The following is a 20,000-nucleotide window of genomic DNA, read 5'->3' as shown; positions in this document are numbered from 1 at the left end:
TGTGTGTGTGTGTGGGCGCGCGTGCGTGTGTGTGTGTGTGGGCGACGCGTGCGTGTGTGTGTGTGGGTCGCGCGTGCGTGTGTTTGTGGTTTTTTGTATGCTTAGTGTTTTTGTTTTTGTCTATGTCGTGTGTGTTGTGTGGCGCGCGTTCGTTTGTGTTGCTTTGTGTGTGTTGTGTGCGCGAGTGTGAGTGTCGATATCGTTTATGTGTTTGTTGTTGTCGCCGTCGTTTCTTTTGTGTGTTTTTTTGTGTCTCTCTTTCGTTTTTTTTGTTTTTTTGTTTTAGGTCGCTCTTGCTGTTGTTGTCGCTCTCTCTGTTTTGTTTTCTCTGCTTTCTTGTTTGTGTTTTTCTCTCGTTTCCGTTTTGTTTTTTTGTCTCGCTTTCGTCGTGTTGTGTTCCTGGGCGGCGGCGTGCGTGTGGCGTTTGATAGGGCGCGCGTCGCGTGTTGTGTGTGTGGGCGCCGCGTGGCGTGTGTGTGCTGGGGCCCCGCGCGTGCGTGTTGTGTGTGTGGGCGCGCGTGCGTGTGTGTGGCTGGCGCGGTGGCGTGTGTGTTGTGTGCGGCGCTTGCCGTGTGCTGTGTGATGGGCCTCGCCGTGCGTTGTGTGTGTGGGCGCGCGTGCGTGTGATGTGTTGGGCGCGCGTGCGTGTGTGGGTGTGTGTGTGGGGCGCGCGTGCGTGTGTGTGTGTCGAGGCCGACGCGTGCGTGTGTGGGGTGTGGGAGCGCGTGCGTGTGTGTGTGTGGGCGCGCGTGCGTCGTGTGTTTGTGGGCGACAGCGTGCGTGTGTGTGGTGTGGGCCCGCGCGCTGCGTGGGCTGTGTGTGCTGGGCGCGCGTGCCTTGGTGTGTGTGTGGGCCGCGTGCGCTGTGTGTGTGATGTGGCGCGCAGTGCGTTGTGTGTGTGTGTCTGGGCGCGCGTGCGTGTGTGTGTGTGTGTGGGCGCGCGTGCGTGTGGTGTGTGCTGCTGGGCCCGTCGGCGTGTGTTTCGTGTGTGTGTGCGCGCGCTGCGTGTGTCGTGTGTGTGGGCCGCCGTCTGCGTGTGTGTGTGTGTGTGGGCGCGCGCTGCGTTGGTGTGCTGTGGCGCGCGTGCGTTGTGTTTGGTGTGGGCCGCGCGTGTCGCTGTGTGTGGGGGGCGGTGCGTGTGTGTGGTGGGCGCGCGTGCGTGTGTGTGGTGCCCTGTGGGGCGCGCGTGCGTGCGTAGTGGTGTGTCCTGTGCGTGCGCGCGCTGCGTGCGTGTGTGCGTGTGGGAGGGCGCGGGCGGTGACGTGGCGTGTGTGTGTGTGTGGGCGCCGCAGGGGGAAGTGACGTGTGTGTGTGTGGTGGGCGCGCAGTGCGTGCGTGTGTTGTGTGGGTGTGGGCGCGCCGTGCGTGCGTGGTGGTTGTGTGGTGGATGTGGGCGCGCGTAGGAGTGGGGTGTGTGTGTGGTGTGTGGTGGGCGAGCGTTGCGTGTGTGTGTGTGGTGTGTGGGCGCGCGGTGCGGTGTGGTGTGGTGTGGGCGCGCGTGAGTAGTGGTGTGTCGTGGGACGCGCCGTGGCGTGTGGTGTGTGTTGGGCGCGCGTGCAGTGTGTTGGGTGGGGCCGCAGCTGCCGTTGGGTGTGGGGGCCGACAGCGGTGCGTGTGTGTGTGTGGGAGACAGTGAGTGTGTGTGTGTGTGTGTGGGAGACAGTGAGTGAGTGAGTGTGTGTGTGTGGGAGACAGTGAGTGTGTGTGGGAGACAGTGAGTGTGTGTGTGTGTGTGGCAGAGAGTGAGTGTGTGTGTGTGTGTGGGAGAGAGTGAGTGTGTGTGTGTGTGTGGGAGAGAGTGAGTGTGTGGGAGAGAGTGTGTGTGTGTGTGGGAGAGAGTGTGTGTGTGTGTGTGTGTGAGTGAGTGAGTGTGTGTGGGCGCGCGTGCAGTGTGTGTGGGCGCAGCGTGCGTGTGTGTGGGCAGAGCGTGACGTGTGTGTGTGTGTGTAGGTGTGTGTGTTGTGTGGGCGCGCGTGCTTGTGTGTTGTGTGGTGTGTGTGGGCGAGCGTGAGTGTGTGTGTGTGTGTGTGTGTGTGGGCGCGCGAGTGTGTGTGTGTGTGTGTGTGTGTGTGAGTGATGTGTGTGTGAGTGCTGTGTGTGTGTTGGGGGGGCGAGTGTGTGTGTGTGTGTGGGGCGCGCGTGTGTGTGTGGGCGCGTGGTGTTGTGTGTGTGTGTGTGTGTGTGTGTGTGGCCGATGCTGCGTGTTGTGTGTGTGGTCGCGCGCGCCCTGGGAGCGTGTGTGTGTGGCGCGCGGCCGGGGGCGAGGTGTGTGTGGGGCTCGTGCGTGGAGGTGTGTGCGGGCGCGCGCCGGGCGCGCGAGTGTTTGTGTGTGTGTGTGTGTGAGGGCGAGCGCCCGGGCGCGGGTGTCTGTGTGCGCGCGCTCGACCGGGAGAGGGTGTGTCTAAGGGAGGGAGAGAGTGTGTGTGAGGGAGAGAGAAAGGGAGAGGGTGTGTCTAAGGGAGGGAGAGAGTGTGAGACATAGAGAGTGCGTGCAAGAGAGAAAGGGAGAGAATGTGTGTGTGAGGGAGAGTGTGTGTGTGTGTGTGAGGGAGAGTGTGTGTGTGTGAGGGAGAGAGAAAGGGAGAGGGTGTGTGTGAGCGAGAGAAAGGGAGAGGGTGTGTCTAAGGGAGGGAGAGAGTGTGTGTGAGGGAGAGAGAAAGGGAGAGGGTGTGTCTAAGGGAGGGAGAGAGTGTGAGACATAGAGAGTGCGTGCGAGAGAGAAAGGGAAAGAATGTGTGTGTGAGGGAGAGAGAGAGTTTGTGTGTGTGTGTGTGTGTGTGTGTGTGTGTGTGTGTGTGTGTGTGTGTGTGTGTGTGTGTGACTGTGTGTGACTGTGTGTGTGACAGAGAGATTGTGTGTGACTGTGTGTGTGACCGAGTGAGTGTGTGTGTGTGAGAGAGAGAGACCGAGTGAGTGTGTGTGAGGGAGAGAAAGGGAGAGAGAGTGTTTGAGAGACTGTGTGTGTGTGTGTGTGTGTGTGTGTGTGTGTGTGTGTGTGTGTGTGTGTGTGTGTGTGTGTGTGAGAGAGAGAGAGAGAGAGAGAGAGATAGCAGAGCACACAGTTAAATATTTGATGATATATAAAGATAAAAGTTGATGGTTGTCCCAGGGGTTTGTTTGAGCTCTAACTCACTGATTGCTCTTAAAGCTGGAACTTTCTCCTGAACACCAGCTCCTGTACACCAGCTCCTGTACACCAGCTCCTGTACTCAGCTCCTGTACTCAGCTCCTGTACTCAGCTCCTGTACTCAGCTCCTGTACTCAGCTCCTGTACACCAGCTCCTGTACTCAGCTCCTGTACTCAGCTCCTGTACTCAGCTCCTGAACACCAGCTCCTGAACACCAGCTCCTGTACTCAGCTCCTGTACTCAGCTCCTGTACTCAGCTCCTGTACACCAGCTCCTGAACACCAGCTCCTGAACACCAGCTCCTGAACTCAGCTCCTGTACTCAGCTCCTGTACTCAGCTCCTGTACTCAGCTCCTGTACTCAGCTCCTGTACACCAGCTCCTGTACTCAGCTCCTGTACTCAGCTCCTGTACACCAGCTCCTGTACACCAGCTCCTGTACTCAGCTCCTGTACTCAGCTCCTGTACACCAGCTCCTGTACTCAGCTCCTGTACACCAGCTCCTGTACTCAGCTCCTGTACTCAGCTCCTGTACTCAGCTCCTGTACTCAGCTCCTGTACTCAGCTCCTGTACTCAGCTCTTGTACTCAGCTCCTGTACACCAGCTCTTGTACTCAGCTCCTGTACTCAGCTCCTGTACACCAGCTCCTGTACTCAGCTCCTGAACACCAGCTCCTGTACTCAGCTCCTGAACACCAGCTCCTGTACTCAGCTCCTGAACACCAGCTCCTGAACACCAGCTCCTGAACACCAGCTCCTGAACACCAGCTCCTGAACACCAGCTCCTGAACACCAGCTCCTGTACTCAGCTCCTGAACACCATTTCCTTTATTCAGCTCCAGCTGAAAACACTCAGTATAGATGAACTGAGTCGGATTAAATGACTAGTTCCTCTTTAACCAGGCAAATTCTCTTCAATTACAACAATGTGATGATGTCATTCTTCCAAAATCTCAGCAGTATTAATTAACACCTGACTGGAATTATATGGTAATGAGCTTCGGTAATTAATCTGCATATTAACAGTAACTATAAGGGTGAAGAACTGATGGTCCACAAGGCTGATGTTCTTTGGTACGTGGGAATCGCTGTAAAGCTCCATAGTGTAATTAAACCCTGCTTCTGTTCCCATGACCATCATACAGTAAACAAGTAACACTAAATGGAGCTGTATAAACACCCCAGGTGATGTCCATCCTGTCGTGGTTCCCCAGGTGATGTCCATCCTGTCGTGGTTCCCCAGGTGATGTCCATCCTGTCGTGGTTCCCGACCGCCGCAGTTGTTTTACGTGCTGTGAGAAGGAAGGCTTTGTGATTAGGCGAAGTTCTGTTTTGTTAGCCGGTAACACACCGAGTCGTTCGGCCGTGAAGCCCAGACCTCGCTGTGTTCTGCGTTTGACCTTTTGCTTGTTTTTGGTGCTGATTTTTATAAACAAACCTCACAGTCACGTTCCATCCAGACGTCGGTTCTCGTTTTGGTGTCGAACTCCGTTCTCGCTCGCGGTAACGCCGTGACGTCTGTGGTGAACATTTAACCTCCATGTTTTGTTTATTACCTCCAAACTCGGCACGTTCTTGTTTCTTGCATTACGTTTACTCCTGTGTTCTGTCCTTGTGGCATCGATTAAACTTGATGTTTTTTTTTCCTTCACCTCAGGTGTCTGCTGTAAGCACAGAGTCTGCCCTGGAGCGCACAAACACCCTGCCAGGTACAACGTCTTAGTTGGACCAAAAATTGTATTGTATCATTGTATTGTCGGGCTCTGGTAGCGTCCCAGTGAGGAGACGTGCGGTTTGTTGTCCTTATTCCTGGGCGAGTTAAAAGCCTGACTGGTTTGGTCTCTAACTCTTTATGTATTTATCTTTTTCTTCTGTTTTTGTTTTAAACGACAGCTGATCCTGTGGCTCCTTCGTTAGAAGACTCTGTCAGTGCCCCCCAGAGCCAGACAAGACCATTACCTCTGAACCGTCCTCCTCCTCTTCCTCCTTCATTTATACATCCATTTCCCAACCTCCTGCATCCTCCACCCCGTCTGCCTCCTCCCACCCTGTCCAGGGCTCCTGCTTTAAGGGTCAGGTTGCCCATGCCAGATCCTGCTGGAGATTTTACACGTCCGGGCTTCATGGAAGCTGAGCACTGGAACATCAGACCTTTCAGGAACATGGACAGTGGACCTCCAAGGGGACCACCAGAGTGGTTCGGCCCGGAGCCTCCGTTCAGGCGTGGCGGGTGGAGCCGAGGAGGCCCCTGGGGACACGGACAATTCAGAAACTGATCAAAAAAACATCTACGACTAACAAAATCTCACGTCAGCCTTACACCAGAAAAAGAAAAAGAAAAAAACCAACATTTATTTAGATCTCTTAATTACTAAATAAAAGTATAGAACAAGTTATAAAATATTACAAGATTTTCCAAAAAATTCACAAAATTCTTCTTTTTTTTTTTTTTTTTAAATTCTCCAAGATTCCCATTATTCTGTAAAGCCCAAAAATTCTAGTGGAATTCTTACCATAACAGTAAATTAAAAAAAAAAAAAAAACAGTTGAATTTATATTTTTAAAGATACAAATTACTTTCGAATTTACAGACAAAATAAAAGCTCTATAAAAAAAATTTTCCCCAAAACATCTCGTACCAAATGGAATAAATAGGAACTTTCCAAAATGTCTTCCAAAAAAAAAAAACTGCAAAAATGTATTTTAAGAAAATCTATGAATTTAAAAAAAAAAACCATAAATTCTTCGCACAAAAACCATCATTATGAAAAACGACACAAATATGTAACAGTCCATGGAATGTACTCGTCGTTTCCCAACAACTCCAGATGTCCTGCGAATTTTTCCAACACCCGGATGTCGATTATATGAAACCGACGTAACAGACGAATAAAGGTGGAGGTGAGGTTCAGACCTCAGGACTGTTCTGTTCTGATCTTTGTATAATGTTTGCAGAACAATTTTTTCATTTCTTTCTAAATCTGTAAGAACGGACGGTTTTATACGCGGACGCTGTAAACTTGTACGTACTCGGCTGTGAAACTTTTTCTTCCTCGTAATCAAGCTATAGTGATGGAGTCACAGCATCCCATAATAAACCGTGAGAAAGTTAGCGTCCGGGCCGTCGCTACAGATTACCCATCATGCATCGTTAGATAGAGGGTGGGATCTCAGACGGATTCTTATTTGTTCAGAATATTTGTGTAAAATACGATCTCAATCTTCTGTTCCTGTTTTTGGAGGCTTTGTATATTTTGGAGTTCAGACTGTGTGGAATCTCATTGTTAATTTTATTAAACTATTTTTCTATCGATTCGTTTTCGGCTGTCTTTCTTTTCTGCGAACAGACTGTATGACGAGCTTATTCGGCTAAACACTGATCGACGGGATTTTTGCGGAATTAAACATTCCCAGATTAAATTAATTGATTTAGAAATCAGCTACAGGAAGTGTGGGCGTTTTGTACGGGATGCACTTATTTCCAGGGATTTCAGACCATTCATTCGTCTTCTACCGCTTATCCGAACTTCTCGGGTCACGGGGAGCCTGTGCCTATCTCAGGCGTCATTGGGCATCGAGGCAGGATAAACCATGGACGGAGTGCCAACCCATCACAGGGCACACACACACTCTCATTCACACACACACTCACACACACACACACTACGGACAATTTTCCAGAGATGCCAATCAACCTACCATGCATGTCTTTGGACCGGGGAGGAAACCGGAGTACCCAGAGGAAACCCCCGAGGCACGGGGAGAACATGCAAACTCCACACACACGAGGTGGAGGCAGGAATCGAACCCCAACCCTGGAGGTGTGAGGCGAACGTGCTAACCACTAAGCCACCGCGCATAATAGATATTGTGTCATCAGGTAGGCGTGGCCTATTTGATAATCCCTAACCTTAACCATAACCATAGTTTTGTGTTGTTTGTTTTCTAAAATAAATCTACCTGTATGATGATTTTGTCCTTCGTTGTATGCTCTTGTTTTTTGAAAGAGGGCGTTTTTCCAAGACCTCCGGAAACACGCCCACTTTACGTCATGGTAACGAAACCCCTGGACTTTAGTGAATGCCCATTGTACACCACATACAAGCCAGTATTATTACCCTACTACATGGTGCCTTTGTAATAATTAGTTGATTGGCTGAAGTTCAGGTCAGTAACCGAATCTGTCCACTAGAGGGCGAGCAAGAGCAAACACAAAAACGACTTTTTTTTTTTCTTTTCTTTTTTTTTAATAACCACCATGTTTTAAATACTTGCATAAAATCAGCTTGTCATAAAATATATCACGAACTGATATAACTTCATCCCGACACTACGATTAATTGTGTGTGTTTTAATTTAGTTAACATTTAAATGTTTAATAATAGCATGAAAAAACCTGTAATAACCGCACTCGCGACTCTACATGCCAGTTAGGATCAGATTTATCACCTTCCTTATCGCTCACTATACAAATACAATCAGTTACTGTTCTCTCTGCACAAAGTATTGTCACCTCTCCACTCACATCATTGTGACAATTGTGTCTATAGGAAAGACCCAAAAGATAAAGGCTTCATGTCTCAGTGTTTTAATCGTTTTACCGTTCAGGTGTGTAAAGAGAGGAAGTTGTTATCATATGTACATACAGACCCATGAGTAGGACACAAACACACACCCACACACAGTCTAATCTCTACAGAACACAGTAAGGCAGAATATATACAGGAAGTGTGTGTGTGTGTGTGTGTGTGTGTGTGTGTGTGTGTGTGTGTGTGTGTGAGAGAGAGAGAGAGAGAGAGAGAGAAAGAGAAAGAGAGAGAGAATGAATACTGTACATGGTTTAAGAGGAAGGCAGTTACTGAAAGTGTTCACCAGGACGAATCCCAAATGGAAGGTATAGTGCACTACAAAGTGGGTTTTATTTAATAAACTTCATAGTGCATTAATATGGTCTAAGGTCTTAATTCTATTCTTGGTGTGAGTGTGTGTGTGAGTAATTGTGAGTGTAGGAGTGTGTGTGTGTGTGTGTGTGAGAGAGAGAGAGAGTGTGTGTGTGTGTGAGTGTGTGAGAGAGAGAGAGAGAGAGTGTGTGTGTGTGTGTGTGTGTGTGCACTCACCTATTATTACATGCAGTGTATTTTCAGCTAACTTTGGCCCCAAAACCGTCACGTTTGCATCATCAGTGCTGAATTTAAAGTCCCCCTGAATGTTTTAACCCTAATTTCGAAAGAAATATTATCACACAAACTTTATACAAACAAACCGAATCTGTACCGAGAAGGTGAGGGGAAGTTTAAAGGGTTAAAAGTGCTCCGATGTACCGAAAGATTTAACAACGATCTAAAAACTTCGACAATTCCTCGGCGTTAAAAAAAATAGCATCATAAATAGCTTTAAAACGGAATGTATAGAAAATACAGTTGGTATTTCTACATTGCCACCCTAACAGCTTTTACACTGCCATCAATGTATTTCTTTTTTATATTTATATTATATTATCAATCTGTAAAAAAATCACAAAAATCTTAATTTAAAATGAAAAAAATCACAAATTTGACCAAAAATAAATCAGCTATTAAAAACCATAATCATGATCAGCATCTCAACACAGCAGGTTTAAACGATCAGCTCTTTTTCTGCTGGTTATAATGTTATAGATATTAAATGTTCTTAACAGTAATAATAAGAAAAAAATGTTTGGGAATAAAAAATAGAAGCAGAATTGATCTGATCTCTATAAATACGTTGAATTGTGTGAGACCTGGAAACACTGAAGCAGAAAACTTTGACTTGCTAATATTAGTGATGAAGCAAAATGGTGTTTGTTGGTATGGATATAAAAAACAAATGAAACAATAATTCTTTACTTTCAGAGATGCTTTAAACATCTTGAATCGTTTGTGATTGATTCCTGAATGATTCTTTAGTCTTGTGTAATAGCTTAGTCATTTATGGGTCAGGTTGATTTCTGATACATAAATGTAGCACTGGTCAAAAATCTGTGATGTGGGACTCAGCACGTGCGCACATCTGTCCCAGATTGTGTGTGTGTGTGTGTGTGTGTGTGTGTGTGTGTGTGTGTGTGTGTGTGTGTGTGTCTCTGTGTGTCTCTGTGTGTGTGTGTGTGTGTGTGTGTGTGTGTGTGTGTGTGTGTGTGTGTGTGTGTGTGTGTGTGTGTGTGTGTGTCTGTGTCTGTGTGTGTGTGTGTGTGTGTGTGTGTGTGTGTGTGTGTGTGTGGGGGGGGAGAGAAAGAGATTGTCAGTCGTGTTTAAGTGCATAGGAAGGAATAATAGTTAAAAGTCCATCAGCTCTAATTAATCATGAGGAGAGAGTAATAATACACGTGAGCGACAATAACACACGTCCACGCGCGCGCGCACATACACACACAGAGCTTAGGCGTTTCTCCGGCTGCTGTTGTTGCTCGTTGTCGAGGCGCGGCCGGTCGCCTCGTGCTCCGGTCTGTATTTCAGCCAGCAGAGCAGCCACGTAACCACCACGGATACCATGGCGAGGACGCTCGCGACCGACAGGCACACGGGACCTGCGGGAGACGGCGGCCGGTCCCCGGAGTTTCCGTGCACGAACACAAGGCCGGCGAAGAGCAGCGCGAGCATAGCCACGAACGAGAACGCGACGCACGCGCAGCCTGCTGTGAGCGCGAGCCGCCTGCAACAGCCCTCATGGCAGCTATCACGGCGCGACACCACCGAGTCCTGCGAGAGCGTCATGGTGGCTGTGGAAGCCGTGGTGGACGGGGTCGCGTGCACGTGGCGACTCGGTCCGGACGCGCTGGACGCCTCGTCGCGCCGCAGGACCGCAAGCGCTGGATGCAACGGCGGCGGGTGCGGCGGCAGCGCGTCCTGCGGCACGGGGTCGACATCCACGTCCACGCGCAGTGGGAAGTCCTCCGTGACCTTGGTGTTGTTGGGCAAGTTGCGTATCCGGTAATCTGGCACGGGCGTGCGGTGGCGGCACACAGGGCACGTGACGCGCCACGGCCGCTCCTCACGCAGGTGCAGCGCGTGCAGACACTCCTCACAGAACGTGTGCAGGCACTCGAGGATCTTAGGCGCGCGCCGGTCCACGTCAAAGTAGTTGTAGCAGATCTTGCACTCGTATTCCTCATACTTGTCTGTGCAGCCGGTAGCACCTGCATCCGCCTCTACATCCGCCTCCTCGGCCATAACGGCGGCGTCTCGCGCACGTTCCGATCACATCACGTCAGTCTCAACCGGTCACAAGGGATGATGATGATGATGAGCGCTTCCTCCCCCTTTAACATCTGTTTATCGGTGTAAATATCGGGTCGTGTCACACCCCATCACTGCTCCCGGTACCCTGATCGACTCGGTTCTCTGTCTGTGATGTAATTGTATGTCGTCTGTTCTTCTGTCTTGTATTTAGATTTTTTCTCTCCCGCTTCTCCGGTACATCTCAGCGTCACGAGCGGCTTCTCTCATCCTTTCTTTCTTCCTCTCTCTCTCTCTCTCTCTCTCTCTCTCTCTCTCTCTCTCTCTCTCTGACAAAGAAGGGAGGGACCGGTTTGGGCTCGAGGACAAATCACTCCGCCATCACACTGCGATGATGTTGCGTCTCGAGACAAGACAGAGAGCGCGCGAGAGCTCACGCAGTCGGTGTGATCAAAGCCAGCACGTTGCGCGTCAAACGGCACGCGTCAATGGCAAAGGTCAGGGATAAACCTCGTTTACTTCCTGTTTGCCTTTAAATCTGACATTTTACAGGTATATCTCACTTTAATGTGGTTTAAATAATGAATGCAGATTATTAAAAGTGCAACATCAATCGATCAAATGTCTGAAACCACGCCCTATTCACGGTTTCCTATGAATTCTCAATCCTGATTGGTCAGAGACGTTTGTCTACAACAGCAGCTCTTACTATAGTGCAGCTACAAATAAATTATGAAATAATAAACACAATTAAAAAGAGTTTTAGCTGGGTTAGGATTAAAAATAAATAAAAACACAAACACAATGAGGAAATTTTATTTATATATATATATATATATATATATATATATATATATATATATATATATATATATATATATATATATATATAGCATTTTTTCCCCTTTGGTGAAATGTTATGAATGAATGAATAATAATAATAATAATAATAATAATAATAATAATAATAATAATAATAATAATGGGGGACACATGGTGGCTTAGTGGTTAGCACGTTTGCCTCACACCTCCAGGGTCGGGGGTTCGATTCCCGCCTCCGCCTTGTGTGTGTGGAGTTTGCATGTTTTCCCCGTGCCTCGGGGGTTTCCCCCTGGTACTCCTTTTTCCTCCCCCGGTCCAAAGACATGCATGGTAGGTTGATTGGCATCTCTGGAAAATTGTCCGTAGTGTGTGAGTGTGTGAGTGAATGAGAGTGTGTGTGTGCCCTGTGATGGGTTGGCACTCCGTCCAGGGTGTATCCTGCCTCGATGCCCGATGACGCCTGAGATAGGCACAGGCTCCCCGTGACCCGAGAAGTTCGGATAAGCGGTAGATAATGAGAGAATGAATAATAATAATAATAATAATAATAATAATAATAATAATAATAAATAGATTTTATTTCTGATAAAAAATACAAATTATACACAATAATAACAAATAGTTTTATTTGTCTTATTCAATAATAATAAAAAAAATGTAGGCGAGTGTAGATGAGAGTGGGTTCTGTTGTAACATCATAAATTGTCAGTCAGCATCAAGGACATGACTCATGACTGTCAGATTCTGAGACACGAAACAAACTTTCCTTATCAGGAGAACTGATCTGTATTATATGCTTATATTCTAGGCACGTTTGCATGATTAGCAGTTAATACTAAGCCTGTTGTGTTGCATGTCAGATTTCATGATGGCTGATTGGAAGTGTTTGGGTTTAGTGTTGGATACACAAAATTCCTGGAGTTTCATGGCACAATGATGAAGCACGATGCCCTGAGCGTTTCAGCTGTTATTCGTGTAATGGATGTGTTTATTCACACTTTTATTACAGCGAATAAAGTTGATCTGGTGCAAACATTGTACAGCCATCAAACTCTGGAACAACACAAATCATAGACGTGCTTTAAGGCGCCATCTACAGGCTGGAGAAGGGAACTACTGGATCATTCCACTTGGAAAAGCATCAGTATACACACATACACACACACACACACACTCTCTCTCTCTCTCTCTCTCTCTCTCTCTCTCTCTCTCTCTCTCTCTCTCTCTCTCTCTCTCTCTCTCTCTCTCTCTCCAGAACATTTTCTATTATATTTTATTAAATGATGGGAAGTGATGGACTGTGGCTTTCCATGGGGTCTTTGTTACTGGGCAAGGAAATAAACCAAGCAAAACGGATAATAAATGTTATGCAAAATAAAACAAAAATATATATTTAAAACAAATTCTATTAATCATTATTATTATTATTATTATTATTATTATTATTATTATTATTATTATTATTAAATAATAAGTCAGTCATTTCTCATGTCAGCATTTGACTGCTTTATTGTATATGAAATAAAAAAACGCACGAATTTGTCCCACATTCGTTTGTAGTTGTCTGTAAACAATTACACCTGTACCCAAGCAGGAAAGCACGTGCAGAATGCGGAAGCGCGCGCTCACCTGAGCGGCTACGGTGTGCGCGTGCGGTGGTGAATCGCAGTAGTAGTAGTGCTGGCTGTACAGCGGCGCGCGCGGAGACGCTGACGGTTATATAGATGATGTGGTCGGTGGTCTCGTACCTGAGCAGCTCGGAACTGGTGGCCGGTTTCCAGCGCGCTTGCGGGTTGTTTCCGGCTCCACGCGCCACTCACGTGCGGAGCACGAAGACCCACCGCCTCGCGAACGGAACGTTACCGACTGGTCAAGACGGTGAGAACGCGGAGAACGGATTCACGTGCGACGTGAGTATAGAATACAAAATAAATAAATTAAGTAAAAAGTGGACAAGAAATTATAATGGAGGATTTAAAGCTAAACGTTTAAAGGTAAAAAATGAATCAATAAATAAACAAAAACAAAAATCTATCCAGGTGAGTTGACCTGAGAAATAGCTGTGAACCGGATTTTCCCGCTCTGCCAGTTGTTCAAGTGTGAGCTCACATCTGGGGAACTGACTGGTGTAAAGTTCGGCTTACAGGCTTAAAGCTCACTAACACACCAAAGGAGTAGTTTAATAAAATAATTACAATAAAAAAATATTATTCTATAAGTTCTGTAAGTATTATGTGAAAAAACAAACACAGCACACGTGAAGCTCCATGACATCATGCTGGTCCCTTAAAGTGCGCGTGGACACACGTCAGGACACCACGTGAATAAAATATTACTGCGTGTGAAAAAAAGGTGTGAAACGTAAATGTGCAACGTGTAAAAGTCACGTGAAAAAAAGGGTGTGCTTGTAGATTGAGATGTTTTAATCAAGATTTAACAATCAGCAATAATCTACAACAGTCTCAAAGCCACTTAACTTCAAGGTGAAGTCATCAGAATCAGAATCAGAATCAGAATCAATCAGATTTATTGGCCAAGTGTGTTGATGTTGACACACACAAGGAATTTGGTTCCAGCTGTTTGTGACTCTCAAAAGTACAGACATAAATAACACTATACTATACAATACAGACATAAATAACACTATACTACACAATACACACATAAATAACACTATACTATACAATACAGACATAAATAACACTATACTACACAATACACACATAAATAACACTATACTATACAATACACACATAAATAACACTATACTATACAATACACACATAAATAACACTATACTACACAATACACACATAAATAACACTATACTATACAATACACACATAAATAACACTATACTATACAATACACACATTAACACTATACTATACAATACACACATAAATAACACTATACTACACAATACACACATAAATAACACTATACTATACAATACACACATAAATAACACTATACTATACAATACACACATAAATAACACTATACTACACAATACACACATAAATAACACTATACTATACAATACACACATAAATAACACTATACTATACAATACACACATAAATTACACTATACTACACAATACACACATAAATAACACTATACTATACAATACAGAGACATAAATAACACTATACTATACAATACAGAGACATAAATAACACTATACTATACAATACACACATAAATAACACTATACTATACAATACACACATAAATAACACTATACTACACAATACACACATAAATAACACTATACTACACAATACACACAAATAACACTATACTATACAATACAGAGACATAAATAACACTACACTATACAATACACACATAAATAACACTATACTATACAATACACACATAAATAACACTATACTACACAATACACACATAAATAACACTATACTATACAATACACACATAAATAACACTATACTATACAATACAGAGACATCAATAACACTATACTATACAATACACACATAAATAACACTATACTATACAATACAGAGACATAAATAACACAATACTATACAATACACACATAAATAACACTATGCTATACAATACACACATAAATAACACTATACTACACAATACACACATAAATAACACTATACTATACAATACACACATAAATAACACTATACTATACAATACACACATAAATAACACTATACTACACAATACACACATAAATAACACTATACTATACAATACACACATAAATAACACTATACTATACAATACACACATAAATTACACTATACTATACAATACACACATAAATAACACTATACTACACAATACACACATAAATAACACTATACTATACAATACACACATAAATAACACTATACTATACAATACACACATAAATAACACTATACTACACAATACACACATAAATAACACTATACTATACAATACACACATAAATAACACTATACTATACAATACACACATAAATTACACTATACTACACAATACACACATAAATAACACTATACTATACAATACAGAGACATAAATAACACTATACTATACAATACAGAGACATAAATAACACTATACTATACAATACACACATAAATAACACTATACTATACAATACACACATAAATAACACTATACTACACAATACACACATAAATAACACTATACTACACAATACACACATAAATAACACTATACTATACAATACAGAGACATAAATAACACTATACTATACAATACACACATAAATAACACTATACTATACAATACACACATAAATAACACTATACTACACAATACACACATAAATAACACTATACTATACAATACACACATAAATAACACTATACTATACAATACAGAGACATAAATAACACTATACTATACAATACACACATAAATAACACTATACTATACAATACAGAGACATAAATAACACTATACTATACAATACACACATAAATAACACTATACTATACAATACACACATAAATAACACTATACTACACAATACACACATAAATAACACTATACTATACAATACACACATAAATAACACTATACTATACAATACAGAGACATAAATAACACTATACTATACAATACACACATAAATAACACTATACTATACTATACAGAGACATAAATTACACTATACTATACAATACACACATAAATAACACTATACTATACAATACACACATAAATAACACTATACTATACAATACACACATAAATAACACTACACTATACAATACACACATAAATAACACAATACTATACAATACAAGCAAACCGCTCTGGATAAGGGCGTCTGCCAAATGCTGTAAATGTAAATGTAAATGTAATAGAGTAAATATTATCTGTCTCTTTCTCCAGGCCTCCGGGTCTCATTTCCAGGTGAGGAACTGGCCGCTGTACTTCCTGTTTGTGGTATCTGCCAATCTGGGCAATGAAGTGTTCTACATCTCCTTCCTGCCCTTCATCCACTGGAACCTGGATCCTTTTCTGTGCCGCCGCCTGGTCAACATGTGGGCTGTGAGAGACAAAAACACCAAGACGAACAAACACACAGAATACCACATTAAATATACACAGTCGTGCTCAAAGGTTTGCGTATCTTCGGAGAATTTGCACGATTGTACGATTTTTTTCAAGAAAACATGTTCAAAGGTTTGCACACCTTCAGTTCTAAATATAACGTGTCGTCCTTTTTAGCGTCAGTGATGGCAAGCATCAATGAAGCTGCTTAATGTTCTTAGCAAATTTTTTGAACGTCTTACACGTCTTACTCAAATTTTTTTTGAACGTCTCACAGACTGTGATGGCCTTCAGAACCTTCAGCTTTTTCTGCTATAGGTTCCATTGGAGTTTCAACCTGGTCTTGTGCTTCAGATCATTGTCATGTTGGGACATCCGAGATCGTCCTACGTGCAGCATTCGTTCTGTAGAATGCAAATTAGCATTCAGCTTGCCATCACTTCCCTGTGCCACTGGAGCTCACACAGCCCCAAGACATCAGAGATCCACCACCATGCACCATGCGTGATGGTGAACTGCTGTGTTAACTCCTTTCACTTTTGGTCTCATCACTCCATATGAATCTGCTCCTCTGATCATGTGCTGAGAAACTCTCTGACTATTTATGTGCAGACACTAATTCTAATACATCGAGTCACTGGTGTAGAAACTTCCCTTTAATAGCCATTTAAACCTCTGCGTGTCAACCTGTGTGTTTATAACGTAGCCATCAAACATTCATTCAGTCATTCATTCATTCATTCATCTTCTACCGCTTATCCGAACTTCTCGGGTCACGGGGAGCCTGTGCCTATCTCAGGCGTCATCGGGCATCGAGGCAGGATACACCCTGGACGGAGTGCCAACCCATCACAGTGCGCACACACACACTCTCATTCACTCGCGCACACACACACACTACGGACAATTTTCCAGAGATGCCCATCGCAGGGCACAGGCCATCAATCAAGGAGATGTAAACTTTTGATCCGTGTTGTTTAGGTGAGTTCAGTTTTGAAAAAGGAGTCAAACAACGATGTGATAATTAATGACCAGGATTTGTAATAAAAGATCAGATTATTTTGCATTATCAGTCATATTTTCCAAATAAATAGGTAATGTTTAACAGGTTCTTTAAGGGTATGCAAACTTTTGAGCACAACTGTACTTAAGATCTAGACAGTATAGTGCAGGGGATTAGTACTGTCTCTGTAGGTGGTGGTGTTTCATAGGACAGGTGATAAGAACTCCCTCTCTGTCTCTCTGTCTCTGTCTCTCTCTCTCTGTCTCTCGCTCTGTCTTTCTCTCTCTCGGTCTCTCTCTCTCTCTGTCTCTCACTCTGTCTTTCTCCCTCCCCCTCTCTCTCTGTCTCTCACTCTGTCTTTCTCCCTACCTCTCTCTCTCTCGCTCTGTCTTCCTCTCTCCCTCTCTCTCTCTTTCTCTGTCTCTCTCTCTCTGTCTCTCTCTGTCTCTCTCTCTCCCTCTCTCTCTCTGTCTCTCGCTCTGTCTTTCTCCCTCTCTCGGTCTCTCACTCTGTCTTTCTCCCTCCCCCTCTCTCTCTGTCTCTCACTCTGTCTTTCTCCCTCCCTCTCTCTCTCTCACTCTGTCTTCCTCTCTCCCTCTCTCTCTCTTTCTCTGTCTCTCTCTCTCTCTCTGTCTCTCGCTCTCCCTCTCTCTCTGTCTCTCGCTCTGTCTTTCTCCCTCTCTCGGTCTCTCCCTCTCTCGGTCTCTCTCTCCCTCTCCTTCTCTCTCTCTGTCTCTCTCACTCTCACCCTCCCTCTCTGTCTCTCGCTCTCTCACTCTCTCGGTCTCTCTCTCCCTCTCTCTCTCTCTCTCTCTCTCTCGGTCTCATTCTCTCTCTCTCTGTCTTTCGCTCTGTCTTTCTCTCTCCCTCTCTCTCTGTCTCTCGCTCTGTCTTTCTCTCTTCCTCTCTCGGTCTCTCTCTCCCTCTCCTTCTCTCTCTCTGTCTCTCTCACTCTCACCCTCCCTCTCTGTCTCTCTCTGTCTCTCTCTCTCTCTCTCTCTCTGTAGGTGGTGATGTATATAGGACAGGTGATGAAGGACAAATTAAAGATCCCTCGCCCCTCGTCGCCCCCTGTGGTAAAATTAGAGCAGCGTATTGAGTTTGGGATGCCTTCAACTCACGCCATGGCTGCCACAGCCATCGCCTTCACATTGTTGCTGAGCGCACCGGAGAGAGTGAAGGTTTACACACACACACACACACACACACACACACACACACACACACACACACACACACACACACACACACACACACACACATGCCATGTACTAATACCTATTTTACTTTAGTTGCTGAACAGAAGTTTAGGGTTGCCAGAACTGAGAAAAACACATTTGACTAACATTAAGCATCCCCACATGGGAGTGTGTTAACTGTTAATCTTTTCCTTCCTTCCTGGACCAGTTTATAGGGAGTGTGTCGTGTGTCCATTTCTGAGCTGATGGCAAAATACCCATGAATCCATTTGTATACATGAATAATTCTGTAGTTAAACCACTTAATTCATTCCTTTGAGATGTTTTAATAGACAACACACATGATCAGGAGTGTGTGAGAAGAAGAGAGATATCATGTGTGCTAATCCTATGCTTTGGTGTGTGTGTGTGTGTGTGTGTGTGTGTGTGTGTGTGTGTGTGTGTGTGTGTGTGTGTTAGTTTCAGTTTGAGTTTGGTTTGGTGGCAGCTGTGGTCCTTTCGTCCCTCGTGAGTCTCAGTCGTCTTTACACCGGCATGCACTCAGCCCTGGTGAGAGTTTAACACTGTGTGTGTGTGTGTATGTGTGTGTGTGTGTGTGTGTGTGTGTGTGTGTGTGTGGCATGTTCTCAACTGCTCGCTCTTTTCATCCTGCCAGGATGTGATCTGTGGGACTCTCATATCTGCCTTCGTTCTGGTCGTGTCCTACCCTCACTGGGACAGTTTGGACTTCTTCCAGCTCAACAGCCCTCTGTCTCCTGCCATCTCACTGTTTCTGCCCCTCATCCTGTGCTACAAATACCCTGAGCTGGACCACTACAGTGCTACGAGGGCGGACACCACTATAATCCTGGGCGCCAGTGCCGGCTGTTCCGTCGGCTACTGGTTCAATCAGCGGCTCGGTGTGACCTTTGAACCCTCGGGGCCCTTCCCGGTGACCCTGCCTCCCATGACCCCAGCGATCTTTATCGTCGGAGCTTTGCGGTCCTGCGTGGGGCTTTTGATCCTGTTGCTGACGCGGCAGGTGATGAAGTGGATCGCACTGAGGCTGCTGTGCTTGCATTACAGAGTAGCGGTTAACGACGTCAACGCTCACAGGAGGAAGGAAATCGAAGTGCCGTTAAAGTTCCTCACGTATCTGGCGATCGGGTTGGTCAACAGCGTGGTGGTGTGTCGGGTTTTTACCCTCGTGGGGCTGCTGTGACTGTGCTAATGCTAACGATATCACGACATGGTAGAACTGAAAGATTATAAGATGAATCGAGAAAAAAAAAAGCACAACTTCTTGACGGTTAGCAAATTAGCAGTACAGGAGATGCTATATAGATCAACACAGACTGACAGAAGGACACGGGGACATTAACGGGGACAAATCCTCTCAGTATCTTACATCTGAGTATCTAAGGTTAGAACGTTTCACAGAGAACACAGCCAAGTCTAGCTAGCGTTCCAGCATCAGGTTAAACGCTGCATGTTAACGTTAACACATTAGCGCACAACCTCGTGCCACATGAACCCTCATCGCTCTGCTGTATGACGTGTCCCAAATCACAGGCACTCTTCAGTAGGTTTGGTAAAAACCACCACAGGATTAGAAC

At 44.8% G+C, this 20,000-nt stretch overlaps 3 protein-coding genes and 1 long non-coding RNA gene across 5 annotated transcripts in view; 3 read left to right on the top strand and 1 right to left on the bottom strand.

Moving 5' to 3' along the window:
- scaf4b (SR-related CTD-associated factor 4b) overlaps window positions 1–6,440 on the top strand; it is a 28,879-nt gene extending 22,439 nt beyond the window's left edge. For both annotated transcript variants that reach the window (XM_047820220.1, XM_027138762.2), the window contains 2 exons: window positions 4,785–4,836; window positions 5,021–6,440. In XM_047820220.1, the coding sequence (XP_047676176.1) occupies window positions 4,785–4,836; window positions 5,021–5,024 (56 nt within the window). In that variant the 3' untranslated portion in view covers window positions 5,025–6,440. The remainder of the gene's footprint in view (window positions 1–4,784; window positions 4,837–5,020) is intronic.
- Window positions 6,441–6,982: 542 nt separating this feature from the next.
- Window positions 6,983–10,937, bottom strand: LOC125145953 (E3 ubiquitin-protein ligase RNF186). The gene has a single exon (XM_047820960.1). The coding sequence runs from the start codon at window positions 10,312–10,314 to the stop codon at window positions 9,523–9,525; it is 792 nt and encodes a 263-aa protein (XP_047676916.1). The 5' UTR covers window positions 10,315–10,937; the 3' UTR covers window positions 6,983–9,522.
- A 1,790-nt stretch (window positions 10,938–12,727) lies between these two features.
- The window catches only part of sgpp2 (sphingosine-1-phosphate phosphatase 2), a 7,461-nt gene continuing 188 nt past the window's right edge, over window positions 12,728–20,000 (top strand). The window contains exons 1-5 of the mRNA XM_027138788.2: window positions 12,728–13,052; window positions 16,042–16,200; window positions 18,214–18,387; window positions 18,865–18,954; window positions 19,061–20,000. The exon at window positions 19,061–20,000 is cut by the window's right edge and continues 188 nt beyond it. Coding sequence (XP_026994589.2) covers window positions 12,867–13,052; window positions 16,042–16,200; window positions 18,214–18,387; window positions 18,865–18,954; window positions 19,061–19,606 — 1,155 coding nt within the window. The 5' untranslated portion in view covers window positions 12,728–12,866 and the 3' untranslated portion in view covers window positions 19,607–20,000. The remainder of the gene's footprint in view (window positions 13,053–16,041; window positions 16,201–18,213; window positions 18,388–18,864; window positions 18,955–19,060) is intronic.
- LOC113637874 lies at window positions 16,199–16,858 on the top strand. Its single transcript, XR_003439465.2, has 2 exons — window positions 16,199–16,335; window positions 16,522–16,858. It is a non-coding gene; the product is annotated as an uncharacterized LOC113637874 (long non-coding RNA).

Source organism: Tachysurus fulvidraco, chromosome 11 (genome assembly GCF_022655615.1).
Source record: "Tachysurus fulvidraco isolate hzauxx_2018 chromosome 11, HZAU_PFXX_2.0, whole genome shotgun sequence".
Lineage (NCBI taxonomy): Eukaryota > Metazoa > Chordata > Actinopteri > Siluriformes > Bagridae > Tachysurus > Tachysurus fulvidraco.
This window is presented reverse-complemented; position numbering and strand designations above follow the sequence as displayed.

Bases quoted from the DNA above. Each gene is read 5' to 3' on its own strand.
- LOC125145953 (XM_047820960.1), bottom strand. From the start codon at position 10,314: ATGGCCGAGGAGGCGGATGTAGAGGCGGATGCAGGTGCTACCGGCTGC.